Source organism: Salvia hispanica, chromosome 1 (genome assembly GCF_029641045.1).
Source record: "Salvia hispanica isolate PSC_SH4W2 chromosome 1, Shi_PSC_v1, whole genome shotgun sequence".
Classification (NCBI taxonomy): Eukaryota; Viridiplantae; Streptophyta; class Magnoliopsida; order Lamiales; family Lamiaceae; genus Salvia; species Salvia hispanica.
This window is the reverse complement of record NC_142692.1, coordinates 49,793,761-49,820,804: the sequence shown is the minus strand read 5'-3', so window position 1 is coordinate 49,820,804 and position 27,044 is coordinate 49,793,761. Positions and strand designations below refer to the sequence as shown.

The 27,044-nt window shown below is 35.2% G+C and overlaps 3 protein-coding genes across 3 annotated transcripts; 1 reads left to right on the top strand and 2 right to left on the bottom strand.

Annotated features, from left to right (window-relative positions):
• The first annotated feature begins 97 nt into the window (after positions 1 to 97).
• Positions 98 to 3,728, top strand: LOC125222806 (sugar transporter ERD6-like 5). The gene is made up of 18 exons (XM_048125630.2): positions 98 to 367; positions 431 to 493; positions 1,044 to 1,133; positions 1,225 to 1,284; positions 1,503 to 1,568; positions 1,646 to 1,711; positions 1,791 to 1,866; positions 1,941 to 2,005; positions 2,094 to 2,186; positions 2,273 to 2,353; positions 2,432 to 2,516; positions 2,607 to 2,650; positions 2,728 to 2,790; positions 2,866 to 2,925; positions 3,019 to 3,069; positions 3,149 to 3,208; positions 3,287 to 3,401; positions 3,488 to 3,728. The coding sequence occupies exons 1-18, from the start codon at positions 188 to 190 to the stop codon at positions 3,607 to 3,609; spliced, it is 1,440 nt and encodes a 479-aa protein (XP_047981587.2). The 5' UTR covers positions 98 to 187; the 3' UTR covers positions 3,610 to 3,728.
• A 473-nt stretch (positions 3,729 to 4,201) lies between these two features.
• TWD1 (FKBP-type peptidyl-prolyl cis-trans isomerase family protein) lies at positions 4,202 to 7,458 on the bottom strand. The gene is made up of 8 exons (XM_089063624.1): positions 7,270 to 7,458; positions 7,042 to 7,146; positions 6,772 to 6,954; positions 6,360 to 6,449; positions 6,023 to 6,207; positions 5,805 to 5,927; positions 5,569 to 5,721; positions 4,202 to 4,755 (listed from the first exon to the last, which is right to left on the bottom strand). Exons 2-8 carry the CDS (start codon positions 7,076 to 7,078, stop codon positions 4,429 to 4,431), a joined length of 1,098 nt encoding a protein of 365 aa, XP_088919750.1. The 5' UTR covers positions 7,079 to 7,146; positions 7,270 to 7,458; the 3' UTR covers positions 4,202 to 4,428.
• Positions 7,459 to 9,300: 1,842 nt separating this feature from the next.
• LOC125222808 (protein SEMI-ROLLED LEAF 2-like) lies at positions 9,301 to 20,457 on the bottom strand. Its single transcript, XM_048125632.2, has 19 exons — positions 19,980 to 20,457; positions 19,221 to 19,295; positions 18,870 to 18,985; positions 17,856 to 17,970; positions 17,651 to 17,779; positions 17,106 to 17,153; positions 15,648 to 15,805; positions 15,351 to 15,547; positions 14,947 to 15,239; positions 14,610 to 14,759; positions 14,132 to 14,512; positions 13,900 to 14,049; positions 13,041 to 13,113; positions 12,310 to 12,437; positions 11,982 to 12,188; positions 11,769 to 11,900; positions 11,553 to 11,681; positions 10,152 to 10,382; positions 9,301 to 9,778 (listed from the first exon to the last, which is right to left on the bottom strand). The coding sequence occupies exons 1-19, from the start codon at positions 20,112 to 20,114 to the stop codon at positions 9,659 to 9,661; spliced, it is 2,967 nt and encodes a 988-aa protein (XP_047981589.2). The 5' UTR covers positions 20,115 to 20,457; the 3' UTR covers positions 9,301 to 9,658.
• Positions 20,458 to 27,044: the final 6,587 nt, after the last annotated feature.

Here is a 27,044-nt window from a genome sequence, read left to right as displayed (position 1 = left end):
GAAAAAATACCATTTGTTAGAGTAAAAAAATTGTGATTTGTGAGCATCGGATATGAGACAAAAAGAGAACGACATTCTCATTGGTAATTGCTAAGTCTGCTACAACTACTCTATAGTCCACAAATCCACAGCACATCTTTGTGGATTAATTTCGATAATCTACTAGGAGTATTTACTTCCCAAGTGAATGGAGTCGCAATCGCAATCGCAATCGCGTAGCTCAGCTGATGAAGTGAGTAACCGCAGTCCTTTGCTTGGAGGAGATGGAGATGGAGATGGAGATGGAGATGGAGAGGGGAAGAGCAGCGCTGTTCTTGTTCTCAGCACCTTTGTGGCTGTGTCCGGATCCTATGTCTTTGGTTGTGCTGTAAGTTATTGCTGAAAAATACTAGAAGAGTCTAAGATGATGATATGAATTACTATGATGCAGGTGGGATTTTCATCTCCTGCTCAATCTGGCATTCTCCGCGATCTTGCCCTCTCATTATCACAGGTACGAAAACGAGTTTTTCTTTTGTGGATTTAAGGTTGCGTTGTTTCACCTTTATATGATTCATGTTGTCATGTGTTTTTCACTTTTTTTTGTAAACATGTCTTCTTTTCTTTTTCTTTTACCTTTAAGCTTTTTGTTGTTGGAAAATGGAAATTGCTGCCTTTGCATTTTCTTTCTTTCTATTGCCCCTTTTCAATATCCCTAGTACTTAGTAATTCTTCACCCTTTCTTCTTCTAAGAAATAAAAAAGGATCCTAAGTTCTGGAAAATTGGATTAATATCGACTTTCTCTTGTCCAACCACTAATTATATCTTTGATTAGACACTCAATGGTGGAGAAGATAATGTTTTGAAGCATCTAACTTAAGAACATATCTCTGAATTAAGGCCTGTTTTGAACATGATTCAAGAATCTGAAAATTCTATTCTGTTCTAGTCTACAGAGATCCTTTTTAATTGATTTGACAATTGGAAATTGTGTGATACTATTATGTATCTATATATTGATAATTTTGTAATGCAATAAAAATTTGTTTTTTCCACCTGATAGTATTCGCTGTTTGGGTCAATATCAACCATTGGAGCTATGTTAGGAGCGGTATTGAGTGGGAAGATAGCTGATCTCCTCGGCAGGAAAGGCGTAAGCCTTCATTCATTGCACTTTTTGGTTGAATAATCTTACAAAATTATGGCCCATGAATCTCTCTTGTATCATTTTTCAACTAATGCAGGCAATGTGGTTTGCTGAGTTGTTCAATCTTTTCGGGTGGCTTGCGATAGCCTTCTCTAAGGTATCAACCTCTGATTCTTCGATGTGTGCGTGTACGGCTTTATTTGTTTTAATTTTACAACTTTTATTGTGTTCTAGTACAGTACAATATATTTCATGGTAGGGAAAAATATAATTTTAGTTAAATCTCATTTATATGTACTATATGACTTCACAAATAGAGGTTTGTGAGATCTCAATATAATTAATATATCAACATTCTCTTACTGACTGCAACAGAATGCTTGGTGGCTTGATATCGGGAGGCTGTCAACGGGATTTGGGATTGGACTTCTTTCATATGTGGTGCGTGCTATCTCTTCTCCATTTTTCTTTGCATATTTTTATCTTTGAAGCGCTTTCATCTGTAGAAAATGGAATAGGTACCTGTATATATAGCAGAAATCACGCCTAAGAATCTCCGAGGAGCATTTACAGCTGTTAATCAGGTAACTGAAAAATCTCTCTTTGCTCTCAACAGGAGTTTGTGATATAGATACTGAGATGAAAGTGCTTCCAATTCTTTAGTTGATGATATGTTGTGGTGTCTCCGTAATGTTTCTTGTTGGTAATGTCATCAACTGGCGCCTCTTGGCTTTAACAGGTAATCTTGTTTCCACAGACAGTCTTTGTCATATTCACGTGTGAATTGAATAGAAGATCTGTAACTCATTTCAGGGACTATTCCATGCCTTGTACAGCTCGTGGGCCTCTTTTTCGTGCCAGAGTCTCCTCGGTGGCTGGTAAGCTCGTTTACAGTTTTTTTTTTAGGTTTGGGAAGAGGAATGATTCGATAGTGCTTTTGATCAGATCCGTTCGTCTTCTGTACAGGCTAAGGTTGGTAAGTGGGAAGGCAGTGAAGCATCTTTGCTACGCCTTAGAGGGAAGAAGGCTGATATTTTCGAAGAAGCAACTGAAATCAGAGTATGTGTTTGAGTTTATTCATGTGCATGAATGCATATAGACCACCTATCTCTATGTATATATTAATATGAATCAGCTCATTACAGGATTATACTAGATCCCTCGAACAACTGAAGGAATCCGGCCTAATAGACCTGTTTCAACGAAAATATGCCCACTCGCTTATAGTAATGCTCCTTCTTATTAATGATCTTCAGTCAAAATGTACAACTTAGAAAAATGACCAATTTTCCAAATACATCTAGGTTGGAGTAGGGCTAATGGTTCTGCAACAATTTGGAGGGGTCAACGCAATCGCCTACTATGCAAATGCTATATTTTCATCAGCAGGTAAACCAGTTCTCCCTGCGTCATTCAGTTGATCGATCATCTCACTGGTAGGCAATATCCTGTTATTCATCAACCGGTGGCTTATTACAGGTTTTTCAGATAAAGTAGGAACAACAGCAATGGTCATTGTTCAGGTCCCAGATTTTTTTTTTGTCTTGTTGATTGTTAGCAGTCTCAACTCCTCAATTTTCTCACAAGCCCTATTTTCCAGGTCCCGCTTACTGTTTTGGGGACACTCTTGATGGATAAGTCTGGACGGCGCCCACTACTCCTGGTGATCACTTGTACACTACTTTTTCATATTTCTTTAGCCCTACGGGAATGATGACGTGGTCTCGTGCTGCTGTAGGTCTCTGTAGCAGGAACTTTCTTGGGCTGCTTGACTATTGCATTATCATTCCTGTTACAGGTTATGATCATGTACAATAATACAAATGTGTTTCACACTCAATATGTTAATTCTTGAATCTGATTTTCGAGTTCTGTTCATCTGTCTCTACAGGACCTTAAGCTGTGGGATTCAAGCCCCTTTCTTGCACTTGTTGGTGTCTTGGTAATCAAACGAAGCACGTCTCAAAAGTTGTAAGGAGGAACACAGTCTAACACTGAGTGATTTCTTGTGCTTTGATCAGATATTTGGAGGTTCGTTCTCCTTGGGAATGGGAGGCATCCCCTGGGTCCTGATGTCCGAGGTACAAGTTCTGCTTCCACGCATGTGTTTGAACTGAAGTAAAGTCACAAAATCCGACTGCATTGCTGCGTTGTTTCAGATATTTCCGATAAATGTGAAGGGAGTAGCAGGAAGCATGGTGACAGTGGTGAACTGGTTGGGTTCATGGATCATTACATATTCATTCAACTTTCTAGCAGAGTGGAGCTCAGCAGGTGAGTATTTAATCTACTTCATAGTTTCACAGAGAGAGAGAGAGAGAGAGAGAGATGTATAAGTGGATGAATATTTGTGGTTGCAGGCACGTTTTTTATGTTCGCAGGTGTGTGCGGTCTCACTATCATCTTCATCGTGAAGCTGGTACCGGAGACCAAAGGTCGCACGCTCGAAGAAATACAAGAGTCTATGCTCGCCTTCAACTAGTTACTATGAAATCATACCACACAATCTTATTTGTTTGTGTTTCAAGTACAATTTGTATGGAGTAAATGTTCATTATCCCATTTGTTTTCTTATTAAAAGTAAAACTAGACAAATCAAAATCTCTCATTCGCTTAAAGAAAGCATTTTAAGAATAAAAACTGCCTTGGGTTCATCCATGGCTGCTCTCTCACTCACTCATTTATGACACCACAAACACAAGTCAGTTCTAATCATCCCTACCGCGAATGATCACTATTGTCTCCTGCCAGAGTTGCAATCCAGACAACGAGAAAACAGACATGGGAACTAAGGAAGACAAAGGGCATGAAGTTGCAGAAACTTTTGTTTGTCTTTGAGAAAACTGGAAATAAAGGGGGACTGGAAGGATTTAGCTCTGACGAGCCTATCGTTTACTGTGTATATCTATATGCCACAGAAGACTGTATGCCCTCAGTGTGCATAGATGCTAATTGCTGGACTAACTTGTAACTATAGATCTAGATCAATCAATCATGCATTTTATGCTGTGATATATGTATATGCCGTGTATGATTCCTATATATTTTGCACCTTGATTACTTTTGTAACAATATGAAAGAAGAAATCACTGAATACAATTCATATCAAGTTCTAAGAAATTGAGGAGAAACTTCACCTTAAACAGCTCTGAAACAGAGGAATTAAAGGCAAACAAAAGTGCAATCTGAAATGGGCTGTTAAATAACAAACATTCTGAGAGAACGCTTACAGAGTTGTGCAATCGGTAACAGCATCTGATTAGATAGCAACAAACTTGATATGTATATCGCTCACCACTCATCAATCATCTTTCTGCCTCTTCTGCTTGAAAAGGCTATAAAATATTGAGAGCAACCACTGCCAGATTAATATCAGCCAATTTTTGGGTTTCGGCTTGGGATCTGGACTTTTTCCAAATAATCCCTTGTAAAGCTCTTTCTGTTTCTGATAAACAGCTTTATCGTGTTCTGCTAGCAGACGCAGCTCTTTTGCTATTGCTTTGTCTTCTGGGGCATATTTTCGTGCCTTGAGGAAATCTTCACGAGCAGCATCAACCTGCCCAAGCTCAGCTCTAGCTTTGCCACGCCGAAATAGTGCTTTCACATTGTTTTCATCCTCCACCAAGACCTGTAAAGAATTATCCAGTTAGTAGCTTATTCCAAGATTTCTCAGGCATTCACATGTTCTAAATAATTGGGCAGAAAAGTGCATCAACTTTTTGTTATAGCAGTATGCAGAACCAGTTCACAACATTTGTTACAACCATTTCTGACTGGATAATACATCTTGTTAACAGACTACCTGCCTTAAACAGTCAATAGACTAAAATCATTGCAGGCAATGATTACAGTCTACTGACAGAATCATTAGTGCAGGTGCGTAGATGCCATCATGGTAATTAGGGAAGTGCAGGAGGAAACAATTTAATCAAGAAGAACAAATGCAAGTATCAAGCTGAGAAGCAATTCAAAGAGTCGTGTAAATGAAAAGCACATTTAGTTAAACTCATCAATATTTTAGAAAACAAACAAGTCACATAGCTTCTCATGAAAGAATACACAACCATGACCATGACAGACACGACCTATTAGTAACAATATAAAACCATTGCTTTTTCTATATTATCTTTCCCTACTAAATGTCATCATAATTTATTCAGAAGATGCAACTTATGTTCTAACTAGATGTCTAATTTGTTTGTTATAAGGATAGAGTGGTTCTTTGGTTTTCTTTACTAACACTTTTCCATTTACATGACTATCTGTGAAGAGGAGAAAGAAGTTAGTTCTCGACATTCTTACTATCATCTTGAAAGAGTGTATACTAAATATAGTTGAAATATTTCTTTGATTGGGATTTTCCGATGAAGCTTGAAAAGGTGCAATGACATTCTATAATAACAGAGTTAAACTGAAATATGACACCAAAATTTCCACGTACAATGCCACACTGAGCAATGGCTTCATCATAGCGCTTGAGTCTTATCAGGCATGCTGCCATGTTAAGGTGACAAGGATTCTTTACTGCCAGCGCCATATCGCGGTACTTCCCGAACAATTGGAACATGAAGTCATCTCCCAGATATGCTATGGCCTAGAAGATCAATCAATAATTGATTAATGGATGAATGATAGAGACTAATTACAAAACTAGTTTGCGGAACAAGAGACCGCTACCATTTCATACTGTTGCATTGCTGCCTCCAGCTTTTCCTCAGCGAATAATGCATTACCATCCATCTTTCTTCTATCTGCAGAACTAATTCTCTCCTCTACTGTCATGTCACCACGAGCTTTCCCCTTCATATAATTTCAACCACAATGTTAATTTCTTTCCACGAATGTAATGTATTAAAAATCTTATGCATTTATGAGCCCAGATAAACAGCACTCACTTCTTTGGTTTCATCAAAACCAATCAATTCGACTTCATAGACAATATCTGCCATTGGGGCTACATTTGGAAACGAAAAGTTTCCTTCTTTTCCGTACCCTAATTCCCAACCGACGTGTAACAAGGCACGTTCACCAGCTTTCATGCATGAAATGCCAACAGCCAGCCCAGTCATTTCAGTTTTCTCTGGAATCAAGAGCAATCAAAAATATATAATGCAGTTCCAAGAAACAAGAGACATATGTATCAGAGTAAATCATCATTAAAAGCAACAAAGAGTACTTCAGAGGATATCTAGATACGCCAAATGGAAAAGACTATAGCAAAACCCTTAGCACCTTTTCCAAGGACAAGCTCTAGGGGTTGTTGTTCATGCCATGTGTCTTCAAACTTGTGCAGTGTGCTTTCAGTCCATGCTCTGTAATGCACTGCCGGGACAAAACAATGAAGAAGAGGATTAACATCCTGAGACACCTCAATGAAATCAAATGTGACAGAACTTACATTCACAAAATTCTCTTGCTAATTCAATAGAACTAAAACTAATGTTTGGTTGTAAAATGAGGAGATGACATCAGTCTTGCAGCAGCATTGGTAAAAAGGATTGGGTAGATAAAGATTTGAAAATGATCATTGACTAGAGCAATGCATCTGTTAAAGTTGAAAGAATGTAACTTGTTTGTTGAATATGTTAATTCTATAACCAGCAAACAACTGAAGCACCAAACACAAGTTTCTGAATGGACTCACAGAAGCAAGTCGAATATTTCGATGGCTTCTTGCCATGGCCCTCCTTAATAATTTGCTTCCTCACTTTCTCATGAAGAACTTCCACTTCCGAATCTACTTTAGGAGGACCGGTTTCATCTTGAGGAGGTTCTCCATGAACAACAGAGACGCCTTCAGCAACTATATCATCTTCCCCATCTTGATCTGCAAAAGAAGCATGATTTATCACTTCAAAAAGTTTATCATCTTAAACAATTACACGCAGCTTGAAATTGAAACAAGACAAATCACCTGAATGTGGTCTCTGGTGCTCCTCCACTTCCACCATCGCTCCAATCTTCAACGATATCTCAAATGTCAGCTAGCAACTACACTCTTTTAGAATTCCTCAAAATTCTATTCAAAAACGGAAAATTAAACAATTAGTTAGCATAGACAGCAAAATTGAATGGTTCCTGGCTCAATCGTTGATTTCAATAAAGGTGTTTGCGATAAACGATTGAGGAGTGAGGAAATTACTTGGAAAGCAATCGTGGAAAAAGCAGTTAAGATCTTAATAAACAAAGAGAAGCAATGGAGTATGGAATCGGAAACAACGCCGTAATTGTTCTGTTGATTCTGGTTCAACTCAATACAGCGACTGTGCGTAGTGATCTATGAAGATTCTGGAGTTATCCATCGGGTTTGGATCACTGCCGGCGCTCCATCATCATGGGTCGGGTCGGGTATGACACAGAAATTGGATAGATGTAATTATTTATGTTGATGGGGTGTGTTATATGCGTGGGGTGGGTAGGTACGGTATACCTCACACAAACCATCATACCGTATACCTTACCGTAAATACGGTATGCGAAAAAGTCATATATTTACTTTATCAAAGTTTTCGTTATACCGAACTTCGGTGTACCTTATTTCTGGTATGACGAATTTTCATACCGATACCGTACCTCATTTTCGATATACCGTACCAAAGTTCGGTATACCTTACTTTTGCGGTATACCTGACTTTCAACATCAATTAAATAGAAAATTAGAGTTTTTAGAATATTATTTATATTTTATAATTCTAAAAATAAATTAAATATAATTTATTCATAATTATATTTATATTTCACAATAGATTTTATAATTTAAAAATATATAAAATATATTTTATATATAATTGTGTTTATATTTTGGTGGTATATACCTTAATTTACGGTATGTAGCGGTATACCGCGGTATTTGAAAATTCATACCGTTACCTTACCAGAATCTTTCGGTAAGGTATCATACCGTACCGAAAGTCACGGTATACCGAAAATTCGGTATTTTCGATACGATAAGGCCGGTATTTCGATATTTCGGTATCTTTCATATTTTTTCTTTCCTTTTTCTTTTCATCTCCTTTTTTTTTACGATTTTTAATTCCTGTTCATATCTACTTATTATCATTCTAAAATATAATTAGCTAAAAAGTATTACTTTTAAAATATAATTTGATAAAGTTATCTCCTAAAATTAGCTAAATCAAACGCACAGAAACAAGAATAAGAAAATTTAAATAACGTAAAGAAAATGAAAACAAAAAAAAAATGGAAGAAATAAACATACCTGTTGCTGCGTTTCATTCCAAATTGTGTGCGTTTTAAGCACGGTATATCCTGCTGTAGTATTTGGCAGAGCAGGTGATCCACACTTGTTATATGCTAACTCCCTATTAAATTTCTAACTATAAATCATTAATAGGCATTAGATCAAAGTACAAAATCATTTATCCACGAATATCAATGCCGTCTACAAAATATATGAATTAAGAATATTAATTTCAATTAACAAAAAATTAGTTACAACCGACTTTTAAAAAATATCTTAAAATTTTAAATGATTATAACTATCTCAATTTAAATTATTTCTTGACACAACACATATCAAATTAAAGATAATTTTAAAAGGATTGTAACAAGATCTTACTTATATATGTTCTAATGTCAAAATTTGATTTTTTTTTTGAATTTTTCGTATTTTTATTGTAGCAGGTTAATGTCAACATACCTATAATAATATATCAATACAATATATATATAATATCAATGCTAAATTGTACTGATATATTCAATGAATGATATTGAAATATTTAATACACTTTATTGACATTTTGATCTAAAACCCTAATTTTAATAATTTTCTTACACATGACAATTTATAGACCACTAGATTTCTACAAATTTTATGGTTTTAAATTAGTTGTAATTGACAATTAAAGATTGAGCTAGCAATTGATCACTCCCCCTAAGTGGTCGATATGTGCAAATTATGATGGAGTACGACTTAATTTATCAGTTTAAGTATAGTATTTTGTAAGTAAATAAATTAATTGTTTTAATTTGAGAAAACGCGATTGTTATAAGAAAATAATCACTATGAAAGTTTTTATGTAAACGCAGCCTATACCTACGTATTAAATAAATTTGTTCATCATTTTCATTTCACTCCCATCAAAATTTATTCGATAAGATGCAGTCCTGAAAAAGTGGAGAAATCCATATCCAAATAAAAATGCATAGGTAAAAAGAAAACAATAATAACTGAATTGATATTAAATGATGAATACTTCCAATCCCAACTAATGCGTTGGGCACACATTTTACAGTTTTACAAATTTCTCACGCCAAAAACACAGTAAAAGAAATATACAATCAACAACCATTCGCCATTCTAGTGTTTGAGAAATTTGAGGTACCCTTCACCCCGCAGCCGCAATCCTTCTGGCAGGCATTGACAAATCTTTGCGATGAAATGAAAGACCCTTATAATAAATTAAATCACCATGCCACAGATATCTGTACATATATATATCCTTCCTCTATATGTATGCTTTGCATAATAATCAAGATTTTGCACCTCCACTACACAAAGAGGTGTGTCAACCACTGGCAGCCTTCAAGAAAGTGTCGTACGGACTCGAAACTGGCAAATGAAGCAGCTCAGAAACGTCTTGAGATTCAGCTACGCAACTCCCCGGAACAGCACTGGGCAGTTGCATCTGCCATGATAATTCCACAACAAACCAAGTCTTAAGCTTAACATTTCACATACAAATATACCAATTCTCGAACAAGTTTTTTGTATCTACTGCTGAAACTGAATGGGGAGTCTATTCCTGATAGAAAACAAGAATTTTTTTCCCTGGTAGTAAAAAAAAAATTATGCAGTCTCACTGCTTGGGCCAAAATACCAGAATCCAAGATTGCATTTTCTCAACGTTGCATGGAAAATATCTAGCTTATCCTTAACGGATGATATATCTATGTTCTTTAGCAGTGCAAATTAAATGTACGCTACCCTCTTTAAGAAACAGCTCCACCACTTCAATGATTGAAAAATTAGGCAAGGATCTATTTTGTAGAAAAACTTACTGTTATATCTCCTGGCTCAAGACATGATTGAGGCAACACGTCATGTGTCTGGGCACTGTCCTGACTACAGGAGCTTAATCTGTCTTCAGTCAACGGGCTACCCAGGAAGTTTGACATGATTTGCTGCTTTCCAATCTGAAGAGCTTCACAGTGGCTTGCCATGTCCTTGAATGGCATGTCAGAGGGGGCTTTGAATGAAAGTTGTGAAACCTCTTTTGTCGTCTCTGAGACCTGGATCAGTTTCACCTCGAGTCAATTTACAGTAGGCAACAATATGTGTGAGTTGCAACCCACAATTTTGAATTTGGTACAACATATAGACTAGGGGACCGGTTCTTCTTAAGTTTTGGTAAAATAGCATGCCTACTACACCTCCAAACTGAAGAAAATGAAGAAACTTTAGTTCGACTATTCAACGTCATCCAGTTCGTGAGGCTAAGAGTTGTGATATTCATTTGGCCCATCGTAGATAAATTTGATCGATAAATAGTCTGAAGGAACTATGAGGGTACCGGCATCTATTGGACAGGCTTTCAAACATGACAGAGACTAGATTTTGGTGAGATCAGTTATTCTTAGTCACCAAGAAAAAATATGTGAGCATGAAATATCTCAAACAATTTCATTTTATGAAAATGGATCAGATTTATACGTATGGGGCACTACAACGTCTCTCAGGGTGACTCGTTTTGCAAAAGCCCAATATAAGTTGGGTCTTGTTTGTTTCCTAAAAACGAGGCTTTTGCAATTCTACTGTGTTCTTATTACCATAAGCTGAGCAAACGAAGACAAAAAAACTTCTGTACATATTTCAAAAATTAAGTGCTAGCCTAAAAGAAGTATTCAAGGTTAACATGTCAGAAGCTTGCTGCCCCAATTCTAAGCAACATGAGCACCTCAAAATAGCAACACCGAATCAATCTTCCTGCCACTGGATATGGCAATTTAGAAACAATCAAACAAGCATTCATCCATTTTCTGCAGTAGCCAGTTTCTTAAGAAACTAAAACTGAAGTTAACTTATAAGCTTTATTGAAAATGGCATTGTTCCATACACAACACAATAAAATCCTTGGGTTCAGGCAAGTATCCTTGTACCAATGTCCTAGAACATTCTAACCATATTGAGTTTTATTAATTTTATATGAACTCATTCTGTTTCCGGATTTATAAGTCAGAACTCAAGGAGGAATTAAAGAGAAAACCAAATACAAAATTTTTTCCACAACAAATTTTGCATAAAGTGATTATTTAATGTTCTTTATTGTAACTTTAAACACATTTTCAAAGTGATCCTCAACCGGACCCATTACGTTTAACCTAGGGCATGATATTGCGAGACGTCTAAGCATACCAACCTAATGGACACTATGTACAATACAAGAAAACATGCCAACATACCATATTCATAAATTGATCAACACCCAGTAGATTGGGACTTCCCAGTGTCAACTGGGAGCATGAATCCGTTCGGCTAACAAATGACTCAGTTGGGCAGTCATCACTTGTTGAGAATATCGAATGCTCCACCTGCATAACAAATTAACAGGTATGGGCAAAGAGATGTAACTTTGAATGATTAAAACAAACAGAAATCATTAAAGTCTAGAGAAGAACCTCAGCAAGTTCTTTTGAACCCAGTTGGTAGGTTTGCCCAGAAGTTTCTGTATTTAGCTGCACTTTCAGCGGGTAAACATCATCAGGAATAAAATCTTTAAGCAACTGCTCCTTTATGTTGAATAAATCATCCTGCACATATTACAAGATTTATGGAGTATCATTAACCAGCCAAGATGAATGGTTTAGAATCCAACCAGGTAAAAACATTACATCAGATAGCTTCTCCATAGCTTTCAAAATCATGGAAGCGAAAAATTCTGGAGACTGCTCATCACTGATATTTATCATGGATAGCGACTTTAATGCATCTTCATTATCTTCCTTTGACCCATAGTTTTTTACCATGTCACCAACTACTATTTTTTGATCTAGAGCTTGTAACTTGCTGTCATCTACCAAGCGGAGAAAAGGATCAATCTGTTCAAAATCATAAATTAGAGAATAGCTGCAATACTTCATGTGCTCATTCAGATCATAAGAAATATCAAGGCTTAATTAATCTAGGGGCATGTAAAAAATGAACAGATTTTGAACTTACTATTTCATCCCTTAAGGCAGACTTGGCATGGGTGGCAAGAAAAAGAAAACTGTAGGCTTTTGATAAGAAAATGACCATCGATGTAGCCAAGGTGAAAAGCGATCTTCGTTGAGATGGTGGAAGTGAGCCTAGAAAAATGAGTGAGATAGTTTATTAACTTTGCATTAGCAATAAAATTATGCATCGATAAATCTGATAGTTATCATAGTAATCTTTTGTATCACTTTACAATTAATATTACACAAGGAAAATATATATAATCTATATCCAGCATAAAATCCAAAATGTATCTCCTTTATGCATCTTCCCCAATATATTTTTCTTCTTCAAGGAAAGCTATATTAGCAATAGTGGTACAACTTAAGCGACAATAGCATCAAAATCCCACATGCCGTTGCAACTCTGAATACAGATTTGAATCACATCTTGAAGGGAAGAAAGTTTGCATTAGTACATAATGGAGCGAAGCTCTCAAGCCATTGCTGAATTATGTATCATACAAAGAAGGGCCAGGAGTGGGTAAAACTGCAAAATAGCAAACATTCGCAACCCCCATCCCCAAACTAAAAGTACAAAACAAGACTAGAATACTCTTGAAATTAGAGGTCCAATGGTACACTTTTGAGCATTTTTGGTGATTGATATACCCGCCACCATTCGTCTCAAGATAAATACACTGATATAGATTCACAAAATGTATCTTCAATTCAAGTTCAATAATTGGAACTGACCTCCTTGAAGAGATATGCTCCTTAAGGAAATTGCTAGCTGGAAACTTTGAATGAGGATGTCAATACTTGTTTTCTGATACCCAACCATCAAAAGAATAGGTGTCAACAAAGCTGTAAAACTTATTCAGGTGAAAACCCTTGCATGTAACAACATGATGGAGAAAAACTTTTCCAACATAGAAATCATCCATGAAAAGCATATGGAAAAGAGAATAGTATCGTTTGGATCTTATATGATAATTGACTGTAACAACTAACAATAAGCATTATTAAAGGGTATGGATTAATCGCACATCTTTTATTTGTTAAGAAAAGTAGGCTATGGCTGTGAACATGTTTCAATGACGGAGTTACAGGTTAGATTAGAAATAAAAATCCAGGTTTCATACCCTCCCCTTAGAAAGAATACACAAATTTCTCATCCAACCCTATCTATAGAAACCTCAGTTTTCTCCTTGCCGACGAGTAATACCCTGAGGCTTCCTAAGAAATCATTTAACTTTAGACAAGTTTCTATTATCAACCTGGTTCACATTACTATTCGGTAAAGGTGATTGGAGAAGAAATTTTATATTTTGTCAAAAACTCAAAAAAAAACTTAATATAAATATTAATTAGGGTGGTGACCCATTGTGCCAATAGAGAGTACAAGATATTAGTATTTCCCTAAAAGCTTTAGTATTTATGTAGGCATTATTGCAATATCTCTCCCACTTATCAGTCTTTATAAAAATGTGCAACAAATTATTTGGATTATTTTATTAACTCATTGAGTAATGGGGACTTTTGATAAGAAGTAGTCTATTACTTTACATCCATTGTTACTTAGTGAAGAAGCATTCACCATGTAAACTATTACCTTGTTTTGTGAAAATATCACTACCAAGCTGTATGTATGTGCAATTGCTTCATAGTTTGAAGGAGTGTTCAAATGGGAGATCGCCTGTACCCAGATCGAAGAAAGCAAGAGACTTATTTGCCGGCTTTTTAACTTCAGAGATATTCCTTTCTGCGAAAATTCATAGTGTCACCAAACAATAACCTTACTGTTCACTTGAATAAATATTAAAAATGAATTTCCACTAAGTTACCAGTTCCTTCTCCACATTACTCAAACTTGGAGGTAGAGAATGTCTCTTGAAAGTAGGCTTTCTACTATAGCTGGATGTAAGTCGAGTAAGTAAGGATTGGTCTTTGGGATTTTCTTCCGTAGAATTTAAAATGTCATCAGCTTGGTCAACAATATTTAGGGGCAAACCATTTTCTTTTGTTATTTTCTCGAATAAAGCAGCAGAAGAAGAAAATGCAGAAGCAGATCTGGAAAGTGTCCTCTCTAAATCAGCATGTCTTTGTGGGCAGACAGATGAAGGGACAAGTACAACTGAAAATATGCGATGAGCTCCCAGCCTTGTCTCATGGTCTGAACTGACCATGGCCAAAAGTATTTGATGGAGTAATGCTTCAGGAAAAGCCTATGCCAAAGTAAAAACTATGTAAGACGACTTTACATGTATAAGGTTGAACTCGAAATGAGACGTAATCATATTTCTGAATTTGGAAGAGCCATGCCTTGTTTTGATACGATATATTTGGTTTGGATGCTACAATTTGTGCGACACGGTAGACAGCTGAAATGGTGTTTCTAGCCATAACTGTCGTGCTTGAAATGCTCTCCATCATCACAGCCATAGCATCCAAGATATGCACTGCATCTCCTACCTGCCATAAAAAATCGATGTTATTATAAGTCCTCTTTGACATCTGATTAAATTATTGTGTTTTTGGGAAACTGATTTGTAGATTACAGCCACAAAAACATTTTTGCTACAGCCTGCTCATTTGAACAATAATATACTGTCAAGCTACTGGTGGTATCTATCAAATATATTGATAATAAATAGTTGACCTTATAAGACAATTGAACAAGGCACTCATCGATAACAGCGTAAAACTTTTTATTCCATCGAATAACTTCATCTCCCAATTCTGAGTCATCAAGAGTGTAATGTAAGCTTTTCCTCAAGTGTCTCATCATGTCACCAAACGCTCCAATAATCTGCACAGACGGCTGGACCTTTGTTACTCGAGCCAGGGAGATAGCAACTTGAACAATATCTATCTGCATATTTGGGTTTTTCAGAACATTCTTATTATCGAGATGCTTGATCACAGCACATAGCAAGAAATGAGTGTTATGCCCTGCAAGTCATTAGAACCAGAAATGCTGAACTCAGAAGGCAACACAACACAAAAGGATGGCTTTACTGATATATTATTAAAACAAATTAAGATGATTGAACAGATGAAGACCAGAGTTCTCCATTATTGATTGTATATCCAGAAGCACTGGAAGGACAAGCCCATGATCAGGACACCAAAGATTGTTGCGATCAAAGTGACAGAACAAAGCTTCAAGAACACGCCGCACTGTTGTAGCCTCTCTCGCCAACTTTGCCATGTTAAGCAAGCAGACTCTTGACCAGAATTTAGGGCAACCTCTATCTGATCTGTTTTCAGGAAGCTATAGCTAAGAGAGTGACAACAAATCAAAGCATTCAGAGAAAATAAATAAAATCGGTGTACTAAAGTTCCGGAATGAGAAAGTACGTGGTATAATAGTCTTTTTCGTTAACAATCCTTCTCCAAGAAATATCTCTTTTCAAGATATCTGATGACAAAGGCATTTGTTTTCCCTGGGTGCTATTATTTGAAAAATTGGTCTCCTTATCAGTGTCTTGATAATTTTCCAGGACAGCAGAAACAACCTGATCTTTTGATAAAGAAGATATAATTAATCAACAGCAAAGTAGCAATAACACACCTTATCAGGAGATAGAGAAGTAGACATGATAGTTCAAGCGTAATGTAAGTTCTTTAATATATGCAAAGAACTTATTGAGGAAAGAATGAGCATAAATGGGCAAGCAGTGCACACACCCATCCCTTCTTCTATATCCATTCATTATCTAGCAATATCACTGAGTGTGCACAATTTGGGAGGTAAGGTGCCTCAAAATAACAAGCAAATAAAGTTATTTTTAGATTAACAAAAAGTTTCTGTCCGAAGAACATTATATTAGTAACCTTATGGTCAATACATGCCAAGCATATAAAACTGATAAGACCTAATGTAGAATGCTGATGACTACATGATTCTAGGTAAAATCTGAATCTCCATAGAGAACCACCCAAGCAAGAGAGAGTATCATACTTAGTGAATAGTACAGAATTTATGTGAGGGAATGACTTTCTCCAGATGAAGGAATGATATTCTCTAGATGGAGAATTGATTTCTTTAAGAAATAAGATACAAATATGCCCCTTGAATCTTGATAATTTATAGCATCAGTCCCACATCAATGAATGAGTTCTTTTTTAGCTCAAATAGTAAGACACCTAAAAGCACTATAATTTAGTAGAATAGGGCTCCGTAATTCACGTTGGGTCAGCTAGACTCTCTCGTTGAGTTCTGGTCAGGTAAAGGGATTTCAGTGGGGCAATAGCAGGGCCCAGGTACATCCAACATATATCAAGAGTTTCAATGAAAGGTGACTTATCCATAAGTTTTGCATAGGATGGAGGTAACTGCTGTCAGATACTTACCTAAATAGGCTCATAGAACATATACTCCCTCATGTCCGTCATAAGTGTGCTAACACTTTTTTGGCACGGGTTCTAATAAATTTTAGATAAGTCTGTAGATGAGTGGAAATGAGACCCACATTTGTTATAAGGATAATGTGTTTAATTGTAAATGTTAGGTAAGTTTGTGAGTCATGCTTGGTTTTTAATTGTTTATGTACATAAGTTGATACAGTGAGGGTAAAATGTAAGATATTAGTGGTGTGCTAGTTTCAAAAGTGGAAAGTGCACACTTTTGATGATCGGGCTAAAATGGTAATATAAGTGTGCTCACACTTTTTCAGCCCGGGTTCCAATAAATGTGAGGAGAGAATATAAGTGTACAGAATGATTCAGATATGAAGTTGACGTTGATTGCAAGGACTTGGACAGTTAAGAACTTCATCAAAAATAAAATATAACGAAAACTCGAAAAAGACTTACATTGTCAAGTTCCGTTGACTTGTGACTAAATTCACCCGTGAACCAAATCTGCCATCAAATACTTAGTCAAAATTATCAATTTGATCAAAATTTACTTGGCAGGGGTGAGGGAACTTTACATATCATAGAATTGACTAAAATGAGTAGAAGTTTTAAGTTTCAAATTCCCTTATCTATTTCATGTTTCGGATCTCCCAGAACATGTGATTTCTCAATAGAGAAATTTATTTTTCAAAGATTCATTGCCTGAAGACACTGATTTGTAACAGGCTAACAGCTACTCTTATAGGGAATTATTCTACCCAATTAAAACAAGCTAATTCAAAAATGGGAGTGGAAGTGTAAGAGATTTTTCAACCCATGCTGCCACATGTATGAAATTTGAAAGCACTTTGGCAAGAAATGATCCTAGTGAGAAGAATGATCTGTAGAAAGCATGAATGTGGCAGATTATAACTTAGTCAACATAAAACTCTTGCAAGAAAAATCACTCTCTGCTGGCTTGCGTTTTCTTTGAAATTGGTGATGTATGATAATGAACTTACCATAGAAGAGAGTGCTTGAAGCCCAGCACATCGTAGTTGTGATATCCTTTCATCATTTCCCATTTCTTGAGCTAGAAGGCAGAGTTTTGGAATCAGACCTTCAAAGTTTGACATATAGGTACCATCCTTCTAAAAAAAAGAAATTTTATCTCGTCAGTTAAGTCATTCAAATGCAGATATCGATGAAAAGGGATGAGAATATCACCTGGTTATTTACAAAGTCAAAAAGAGCTTGGCAACCAATGATTCGTATTTCATCCTGCCTAGTCTGCTCAAGCAAGATGTGAATGATACTGAGGAAACTACCAGCGAACAAAGGCCTGAAAGAAAATACATGGCACTATTAGTCATGCCAAATGGCCTCTATAAAATGATAGAAACGTACAACATAAATGCTTAAAATGTTTGAACAAGGTAGATATCCACTCTAAATTACAACCAAGAACTAGAGACACTTCAATTATAACATCCATTTGAGATAGTTTCATTTAGGTTGTGAATATTAATATTTCTCCCTGCAAAATTAGATCAAATATTCCTTACTTGATGAAATGTAACACCTGGTGACAAACTTATATGTAACATGGCAGAAATTATTATTTCAGGCCTGGCTGAAGGCTAAGGTACTCATATGATAACATCTGCATATTTGTAGAATAAGTATCCCACATCAGCTATGTATTCTAATCAGGCTTAGTCTCTTGTAATAGATATAGGAGCTTTGTAAAGTGATAATAATGAACTTCTACTTTTCTCTAATATGTTTTGATACTTTTCTACAGTATCTATAACTTATTTTAGGCATTTATTTTTTCACTGTATTTATCAATTATCTCCAAAGCATAATCTCTTACAACAGAAAAAAGAATATCATAGAGGCGGAAAATGCTGATATTGCATTTTAATTCACTCTACTTTTGGAACTCGGAAGCTGACAAATGGTTGGGACTTGGGAGAAAGTGATCCCTGACATTTAAATATTCAAGAAGGAACAATAGAGAAGCAGAGCCCCTGTTAGCTTGGATGTCATCCAAATTTGTGTTCTGTATAACTTGTTCAGCAGGGAATATGATGATAGATTCATATTTACTATTACTACTGAGAAATGTAAGAACCTCACTCTTGAATGCAATTAGCAAATGTAAGAATCTTTTATGGACAGAAACCTAGAAATTGGATAATAACAACTCAACTAGAAGAGGAATATAATTGAACTCACATCTGCTGCTGGCAAGATATAATCAACTTCCGGTAGATACATATGACAACTTTAACACACTTGATGTTTTCATTTCTCAGTTCCCGGTAGCATCTTTCCTCAAGTAAACTTGTAATCTGGTTTGATAAGCCATGAACAGTCAATACTAGTCTCTTAGAGCCAACAAAAATATAAAGCATTACAACTATTAAATGAAAAAGGTGAATAGTTCCATGACAATAAGGAAAATAAACTCTACAGTGCAGATGATGATAAGAGAAATGAATGAGAGCATGATACTGAAGAGATAATGGTAAGTATGAGCATAGAAAACTAGTAATCATGCACATAGAATGTGACTAGAAACCTAACCTTGGGTACTCGTAGAGGGTTTTTGGAACAATATTCACACAATTTACTGATTTTTCGGTCATTGGGTTCTTCATCCTGAAAAAAGAGGGCCAGAATGAGAAAATATTATGAGGGGAGAAATATAGATAACTTCAACTGTAGCGTGAGATTCTTAAGAGTTCAGATACTTCTGCCAAACTCCTGGTCTCCAGATCTTTGAGAAATTTACTTCAGAAGTTATTCTAAAGCCAATCAAATCAAACATACTTGTTATTCTAACTAAACCTCCATACTTGTGCTTAAATGTTTTGTCACTCATTTAGAGCTACCATCAAACTCAACAACATGACCCTGACCCCATGGTCTCATGTCACATTCTCTCTTGAGTGTTACAAACTCAACTGTAAATATAGGAGAGAGAGCATTTACACTTTCGGCCAACTGAATAGTGTAAGGACAGTGATCCATTGAATAACTTGGAAGACATTTTAGAAGTAACAGAATTAAAAAGAAGTTATCAATAAGAAGAAGTATGCATAGAGTGAAATTTTCACTCCAACTGCTCATCAGAAACCTCCAGGGCCCTAATCCGAGTCTCAATCAGATTAGGAACGAAACTCACAATCTAGTCTTCCATCACATAGTGCGATGATCCAAAATTAACGATCGTCCTATGTGAATTGAAGATGCAATTGACCTCAATCGACTCAAAATAAGAATCAACCAAACACAGGAAGTAGATCGGTGATCCAGTGTGTTAATTTAAAAGATTGAGCTCACCAAATTTTTAGGAAATATATCTGCGAGAAGGTTCTTGTAGCGCTTGACGGGGTGGCGCGATCGGGGACGCATTGCCGGGCAACAGACGCAGAGGCTGTCGCAAACCGGCATGATCCGCTTCGAAATCCCACCCATTTCCTGTTGTCAGCCCTTGAGCAAAACTATAGCCCTCGATTCCACCTCCACATAACAGAATCGGGGCAGTTGATGTGGGATTGTGAGATAGAAATTGAGAATGAGGATCGCAGATGGGGAAATAATTAGAAAGGTGTGTGGATTTGAGGGGAATTTTGGATTAGGGACTGAATTGAGGAAATGGGGGGAGGTTTTTCAACGACCTTCAAACGGTAAAAGGTGGGAGATTCACAAATTGTTGCTTTATTTTTCTATGTATTTTATAGTATCACTGCATGCCCAAGGCCAGGTTGACGGCTTTCACTCTATTGTTCTTAAAAAATTCTCTATAGTTAGACATTGATGAGTGTGGGCAAATAATTTTGTAATTACCTAAGTTTTGTCGATCCAGCCTTGCTTCGGTTGTGCCAAGGAAATTAAATAGACAAGACTCAAAGTCGAGCGTGACAGCTGTGGTATAACTATAAGGACATGGATGGTTACATTAATTGCGAAATAATTTTGTTGTATTCCATATGGTATGGAAAATCTCTCATATACAAAATCTGATATACCGAAATTCAAAATTAAAAAATTCGGTGCAATGATGATATAATATTTACTTATATAGATAGTTTTGATGTATTCAGTATGGTGTACTATATTTTTCCATTCCTACACATAATAACAACGGTTAAAAATTATAGCAGAACAACAAATACCTCAAATGCTAAAAAGCCTAAAACACAAAAGCAGAGCGGAAAAACTCGAATCGTAAAAATATTTGATTTGAAAAACAACTCATAATTAAAGTGTTAAAAAAAATTAGGCTCGGATTAATAAATTAAAATCATCACAACTACCCACAAGGCCACTACAAATATCACATGGAGCAAAAATTGAAAAGGCCATTGTCGGCAAGAACTAGTACTTCTAACAAACTAAACGTTAAATCAGAGGCCAAAACTGAAAAATATTGAAATCGAACCGAACCTATACCCATAATTAGGGCTAAAAAGAAATAAACTTAGATCAAAGCTTTTGGGAGTTGGATCCAGTATTCCCTAATTATGGGTATAGGTTCGGTTCGATTTCAATATTTTCTGTGTGAAACAACAGCCCCTGCTGTGGTGGGCAGCACAGCAGGAGGTCCAAACCCAAGCTTTTGACATCACATACTCACACCCTGGCATGAAACGAGAAATATATTGATGGCGACCAAAAAGTGACGAAGACCATGGAAAACCACCACCACCACCACGGGACACCACCAACACTGGCCAGTGTTAATGTGTGGTCTATTTTTGGAATAGAGTGAACTACAAAAATGGTCTCTGGACTATGGGTTTATCTCGCCCATAGTCTCTGGACTTTAAAAATATCGCCAGTAGTCCCTGGACTAAGGGTTTATCTCGAAATTGGTCCTTTTGGCTTTTTTTGGTACGAAAATACCCTTTGATATTATTTTGGGGGGTTTGGGCAATTTGGTCTTTTTACACTTTTAACATTTTAAATCTGATATTATTTTAGTTATATACTAACTTTGATATTATTTCAAAATTATCATTCTTCTTTCATTTTGTTATCCTTCACTGAATTTTTTTTTATTTCAATATTAGATTTAATTTTATAAAATTAAATTTAATATTTAGATTTTTAAATATCAATAAATTTTTTAATGAAAACTATTAATTCATGGACACTATAAATATTGATTAAAACTATTAATTTTTGTTATTTAATATAATATTCAATTGAATTGAAGAAGTACAGAAAAATAATATTAATCATGATGGAAAAATAAGAGTTATTCTATTTAGTCTCCGTTCGGTTGTTATAATTGCTTGTGATTAAATATTATGAAGTTGACTAAAAATTTGATCCTACTTAAAATTTTATATAGGAGTATTTTTGTTGAAATTTTCTAGTAAATTTTGATTGTTTTCAAATTAATAAACAAAAATTATATTAGTCTTACATTAGATGCATATTTATTTCAGAATAAATTGTGTTATATAATCTATTTATGATTAAAGCTATTTAAATATTGATTAAAACTAAGGCGTTGTCATACCTTATTAATTACATAGTACTATACACTATCAAATATTGATTATAACTATTAATTTTTGCTATTTAATAATTTTTATAATTAAAAAATTTTATTGATATTTAAAAAATAAAATTTAAAATTTTGTAAAATTAAATCTAATATTGAAATTAAAAAAACAAATTCAGTAAAGGATAACAAAATGGAAGAAGAATGATAATTTTGAAATAATATCAAAGTTAGTACATAACTAAAATAATATCAGATTTAAAATGTTAAAAGTGTAAAAAGACCAAATTGCCCAAACCCCCCAAAATAATATCAAAGGGTATTTTCGTACCAAAAAAAAACCAAAAGGACCAATTTCGAGATAAACCCTTAGTCCAGGGACTACTGGCGATATTTTTAAAGTCCAGGGACTATGGGCGAGATAAACCCATAGTCCAGGGACCATTTGTGTAGTTCACTCTTTGGAATATAAAACTAAGTGAAACAATTATCACCAAATACAATCTTCTCGTGTCAGGGCCGTATGATTTTGGATTTTAAACATAGTTTCAAACATAGTAATCCCCCCTTTCCATAATAATAAAGTCATTTTGCACTTTTGGTACGTTTCATAGTAAAAAGTCAATACATTTCTTCTCACTTACTTTACTCTCTCTTACTTTATTTTCTCTTCATCTCTCTACATTTTTTCATTTTCTACTTTATTATTCATTTACCTAACCTATTTAACACAATTTTTCTTAAATCTCGTGCAAAAAAGAAATGCCCTCAATACGGTGAAAACGAAGGGAGCATTAGAGAAGGAGTAGTAGTTTTGTTGATCCAGACATAGTTGACCAATTTGAATATCTATACAACGGTCACTAGGGCTAGAACTGTTAGAGTTTGTATACTAGAAATCACGTTTCGAGTGATTGAATACTGTAAAACTCTTATTTTATTTTCCAAGGAATAAAACATATTATTTTTGTCATAATGATTGTTATGTTTTACATTTAATGGATGTTAATTGCATGTTTAAATGTATAAGTTAACTTAACAAGGTCTAAGTCTTTGTTTTAGTAGACCGGTTGTGGGCGGCGTCCACTTTAAGATAACACGGTCAGTCCTAAACAAAGAAAAAGAAGAATTTCACAACCTAGATGGAATTAGACTATCCATCGAGAAAGGTTGCAATGTCAGTCCGCATATTTCTAAGCCTTACTGAAATAAGATGACATTGGTGTGGTATAGCACTGAACGGATCTAACAGCAAGACTTGTCCTTAGGCTATCTACTGAAAGGCGAGGTCTTTGACTTATCAAATGGTGCGGGTTTTTCGTAACTCAATAAACCTGATATATTGGGTAGTGGTGATTAATATCTAGCGGTGCTAGGATTGCTATTATATTGAATCGTGCGCGAGAAGAGTCTCGTTTGATAATGTCCTCAAGATGAGTGCGAAACAAAGTTTTATTATTCGAAACCTAGCTAGTTGGAGTTTAATTACTCTATGAATAATAAATAAGCGTTTCATGCTAAGTCCACTCTTGAAATTAATAAGAAGTTAATTAATTAAGTTCATAGCAGACATTAATTAATTAATGGACATTTTTATCTTAAGCGCGGGAAATGAAAGTTAAAACGGAAACCCAGATTACTTATAATTTCAGATTTGGATAGGGAGAGTTCAATATTACTTCTGTAGTGACTGCTCATAATATTCCAATTATAGCTTATATTAAATTGTGGGTTCAATTTAATTAGTAAAAAGCAAATTTGATGAGCCCATATCCAAAACCTTCCATAGATCCCTCTCTGGGCCCAAAAGGAACTTAATATAAATAGGAGAATAAATGAGACATAAATAATAATTTTAATTTTATATATACTATAATTTTCGTCTCCCTCTGTCGAAGAGGAGCTCGAAATTTCTCCTATTCCAAAAAGGATTTCTTCTGTCTTCTTTATTTAAGTCCTAGTATTCTGGTGAGATCAGCCCACACTGATATCGGAGTACAGTTCGGGAACCAGAGAGAAGATCTATGGTCTAGTATTCAAAGCGTCACGTGGAGAAGCTGCTAGCCATCTTCAATTCTTTGGAGAATTAATTAGGTATTATTTCTGCTCCGTAGAAAAGCATGTTTTAGGTTTCAATATTCTTAAAGCATGATTAATTCAAGTTATGAGCATGATACATGTGAGAATTACGCGAATAGTTATTGTCTAAATAATCTGCTAAATAGATCTGATTATTATGTGATTTATTTGTGCCATTAGTAATTGTTAAATTATGTTAGTCCGTCACACCGCTTCCGCTGTCAGTTCCTTCAAGAACTACTAGTGAATTAAGCACGTACTTGGAATCACACTCTATTTTCAATGATGTGGGCCTCCACAAAAAATTTGATGTCCTTCATTGATGGTCAATCCATGAGAAAGAGTTTCTCATACTGGTATCATTGACCAATGTAATTTTTGTTGGGGGCAGCGGAATATCTTGCAGTTTAAATAAATCAAAACATATGATTTATTTAGATTATTTTCAGACTAAATCTATTCGTGCAATATCACAAGTTGCATGTGATGCACTATTTATTAGCACTAAAAATACTTGCAAGTATACAAGGTAAATCTAGTATAGCTAAAGGTCAGTACCGGAATATCGAACACATGGAATAAGATTGCAACTGTCTATCATGTACTAAGCGTCATATACTTAGAGACACGAATTTTTGGTTGGATTAATTAAACTAGATAGAAATAAACAAACAAATAATAGAAAACATAAAAATATAAATAACAAATAATACAAAGCAGGCTAAGTAATGCAGAGTTTTAGGAACCACAATCAAAAGCTAATATCTAAAGGACTTCCTTGAATTACGGTCTCTAGAGTTACTAAGCTATCACTAATGTAAAACTATATCTTCTCCGAAGCATACAATTTGTGGATTGCTACCTAGAACCGAAGTGTCCTTCCTAGAACCAAGACAATAACTCCTAAAAGCCCCTAAGATAAATTTGCTTCATTCAAAGGCTCAAATCTCCCGATTATATTGGCAAAGACGTCAACTTCTCTTCTTTCAAATTAAACTACTCATCTTCTGAGTATCGTAGTAAAATCCACATGCATTTATAAGATGACCAATCAAATAAATGTATAAGCACAAGAGAAATTGTAATAACTACAAGAGCTAACAAAGAAAAACAATTGAATAAATAACTAAAAATCATAGCATGTTTACCAAAAATTCCACAAAAGATGTTTTAACTCATAGACAAATAAAAACAACAAAAAGTACTAGCTCTCAAATGATATTTCACAGTTATGTGTAATTTTAGAGTTTTTATATTAATGAATGAATAATAATCAAGTTTAATTAATTGTCTATAATATTACAACTACTGCAAGAATACAATTCTAATTTTAGTATTAAAGGCGTCGAACCACTTGGAAGCGTATGGTTATTTAATTGGGCTACAAAGGAAAATTTTATGGAATGAAAATGAAGTAACAAGGATTAAAAAAATAAATGAAAAAGAAGGAAACCTGAAACTAAAGGAATCACTAGGTAAAGAACATTGCTCTTAACATGTTTCGGGCTCATAATATAATGACACGTTGATGAATTTCTTTAATTGAACCTGTGCAAATGAGGATAAAGTTTATTTTACACTATTTATTCGCCGAACACTTTGTAAACCTAAAATAAGCTGAACACGTCTACAATATTCTACTCACTAACTGTTAAACACCATAATAAAATCATACTCTCTCCGTCCACAAGAATATGCACTCTTTCCTTTTTAGTTTGTCACACAAGATTATACACTTTCTAATTTTGAAAAGTCTTTTCACTTTGCTGAGGTGAAACCCATTCTCCACTAACGTACTTTAATTACTTTTTTTCTCTATCTCTCTCTTACTTTACCAATTTTACATTAAACCAGTATCGAACCCAAAGTGTATATTCTTTGGGGACGGAGGGAGTACATCTTAATGTCCACGAGAAAGCGCAATAGAGATCAAATCAATTTTGACATATAAAACTATCAATCCACTCAAGATTTTTTCTCTCAAGTATCAAATCTCGAATTTCCCTCCTATGGTTTCCAACCAAGATCCAAACGAAAGAGAGATTAGATAATGGTTTCAAATATTTACCTATCATGACTTCTCAATAATGGTAAAGTTAAAATTCAACCATAGACAATAATCAAGCAAACATTAAAGCAATTTAAACCCTGCTACATGCCAAGAGCAATGAAGAAATTTAGCCACTCAAAATTGAGTTTGAATCTATCTCCATTCTTTCCTTCCTTCTTCCATGATGTTTTCTCTCAATTTTCATGTGTCTAAAAGAATGATCCAGATTCTGCTTCCAAACTCCTAAAAACTTCCCAAAATCGCTCACAAACTGATAGTCGTGAAAGAGCGTCGTTCCCAGTGGGTCACTACCCAGTGACTCGCTGAGATCTCTTTGGAGTGTGCATAATTTCTAGCTGGGCACTAGGTACGGACCCAATAACTCGCTAGAATGGTTATGGAGTCGGCGACCTAAACTGGGCCAACTGTCAAATTTGATAGTTTGCATGACCTTTCTTATAAGCTTGTTCTCAATTCGAGCTTTATTTCACGTCTCATTTCACCTCCTACAATAGGAATAACACACTATTGTAAGTTCGAAAATATGTAGAAACCATTCAAAGTCATATGATTAAAGTATCGTATATTTGATTCCCATTCAACTGTAAATAAAACTCTATCATTTTCGTCATCCAACTTCCACCGTCGTTGTTGAGTAAGATTTCAGTATTAGTGGTAGACTTTTGGATGACAAAAAGAGTTTGACTTCTACGAGAAAACATGGATGTTACTTTGTCACTCGATGATTGAGCACATACAGACT

Excerpts from the sequence above, each read along its gene's own strand:
- LOC125222808 (XM_048125632.2), bottom strand. The coding sequence starts at position 20,114 with ATGGGTGGGATTTCGAAGCGGATCATGCCGGTTTGCGACAGCCTCTGC. Across the intron at positions 15,548-15,647 it reads GAAAAAGACTATTATACCAC|ATCAGATAGAGGTTGCCCTA; the intron begins GTACTTTCTCAT and ends TCCTGAAAACAG. Across the intron at positions 14,513-14,609 it reads ATATATCGTATCAAAACAAG|GCTTTTCCTGAAGCATTACT; the intron begins GCATGGCTCTTC and ends ACTTTGGCATAG.
- LOC125222806 (XM_048125630.2), top strand. The coding sequence starts at position 188 with ATGGAGTCGCAATCGCAATCGCAATCGCGTAGCTCAGCTGATGAAGTG. Across the intron at positions 1,134-1,224 it reads ATCTCCTCGGCAGGAAAGGC|GCAATGTGGTTTGCTGAGTT; the intron begins GTAAGCCTTCAT and ends CAACTAATGCAG. Across the intron at positions 2,006-2,093 it reads CAGAGTCTCCTCGGTGGCTG|GCTAAGGTTGGTAAGTGGGA; the intron begins GTAAGCTCGTTT and ends TCTTCTGTACAG.
- TWD1 (XM_089063624.1), bottom strand. The coding sequence starts at position 7,078 with ATGGTGGAAGTGGAGGAGCACCAGAGACCACATTCAG. Across the intron at positions 6,450-6,771 it reads GAAATATTCGACTTGCTTCT|TGCATTACAGAGCATGGACT; the intron begins GTGAGTCCATTC and ends TTGTCCCGGCAG. Across the intron at positions 4,756-5,568 it reads CCATTGCTCAGTGTGGCATT|GTCTTGGTGGAGGATGAAAA; the intron begins GTACGTGGAAAT and ends AATTCTTTACAG.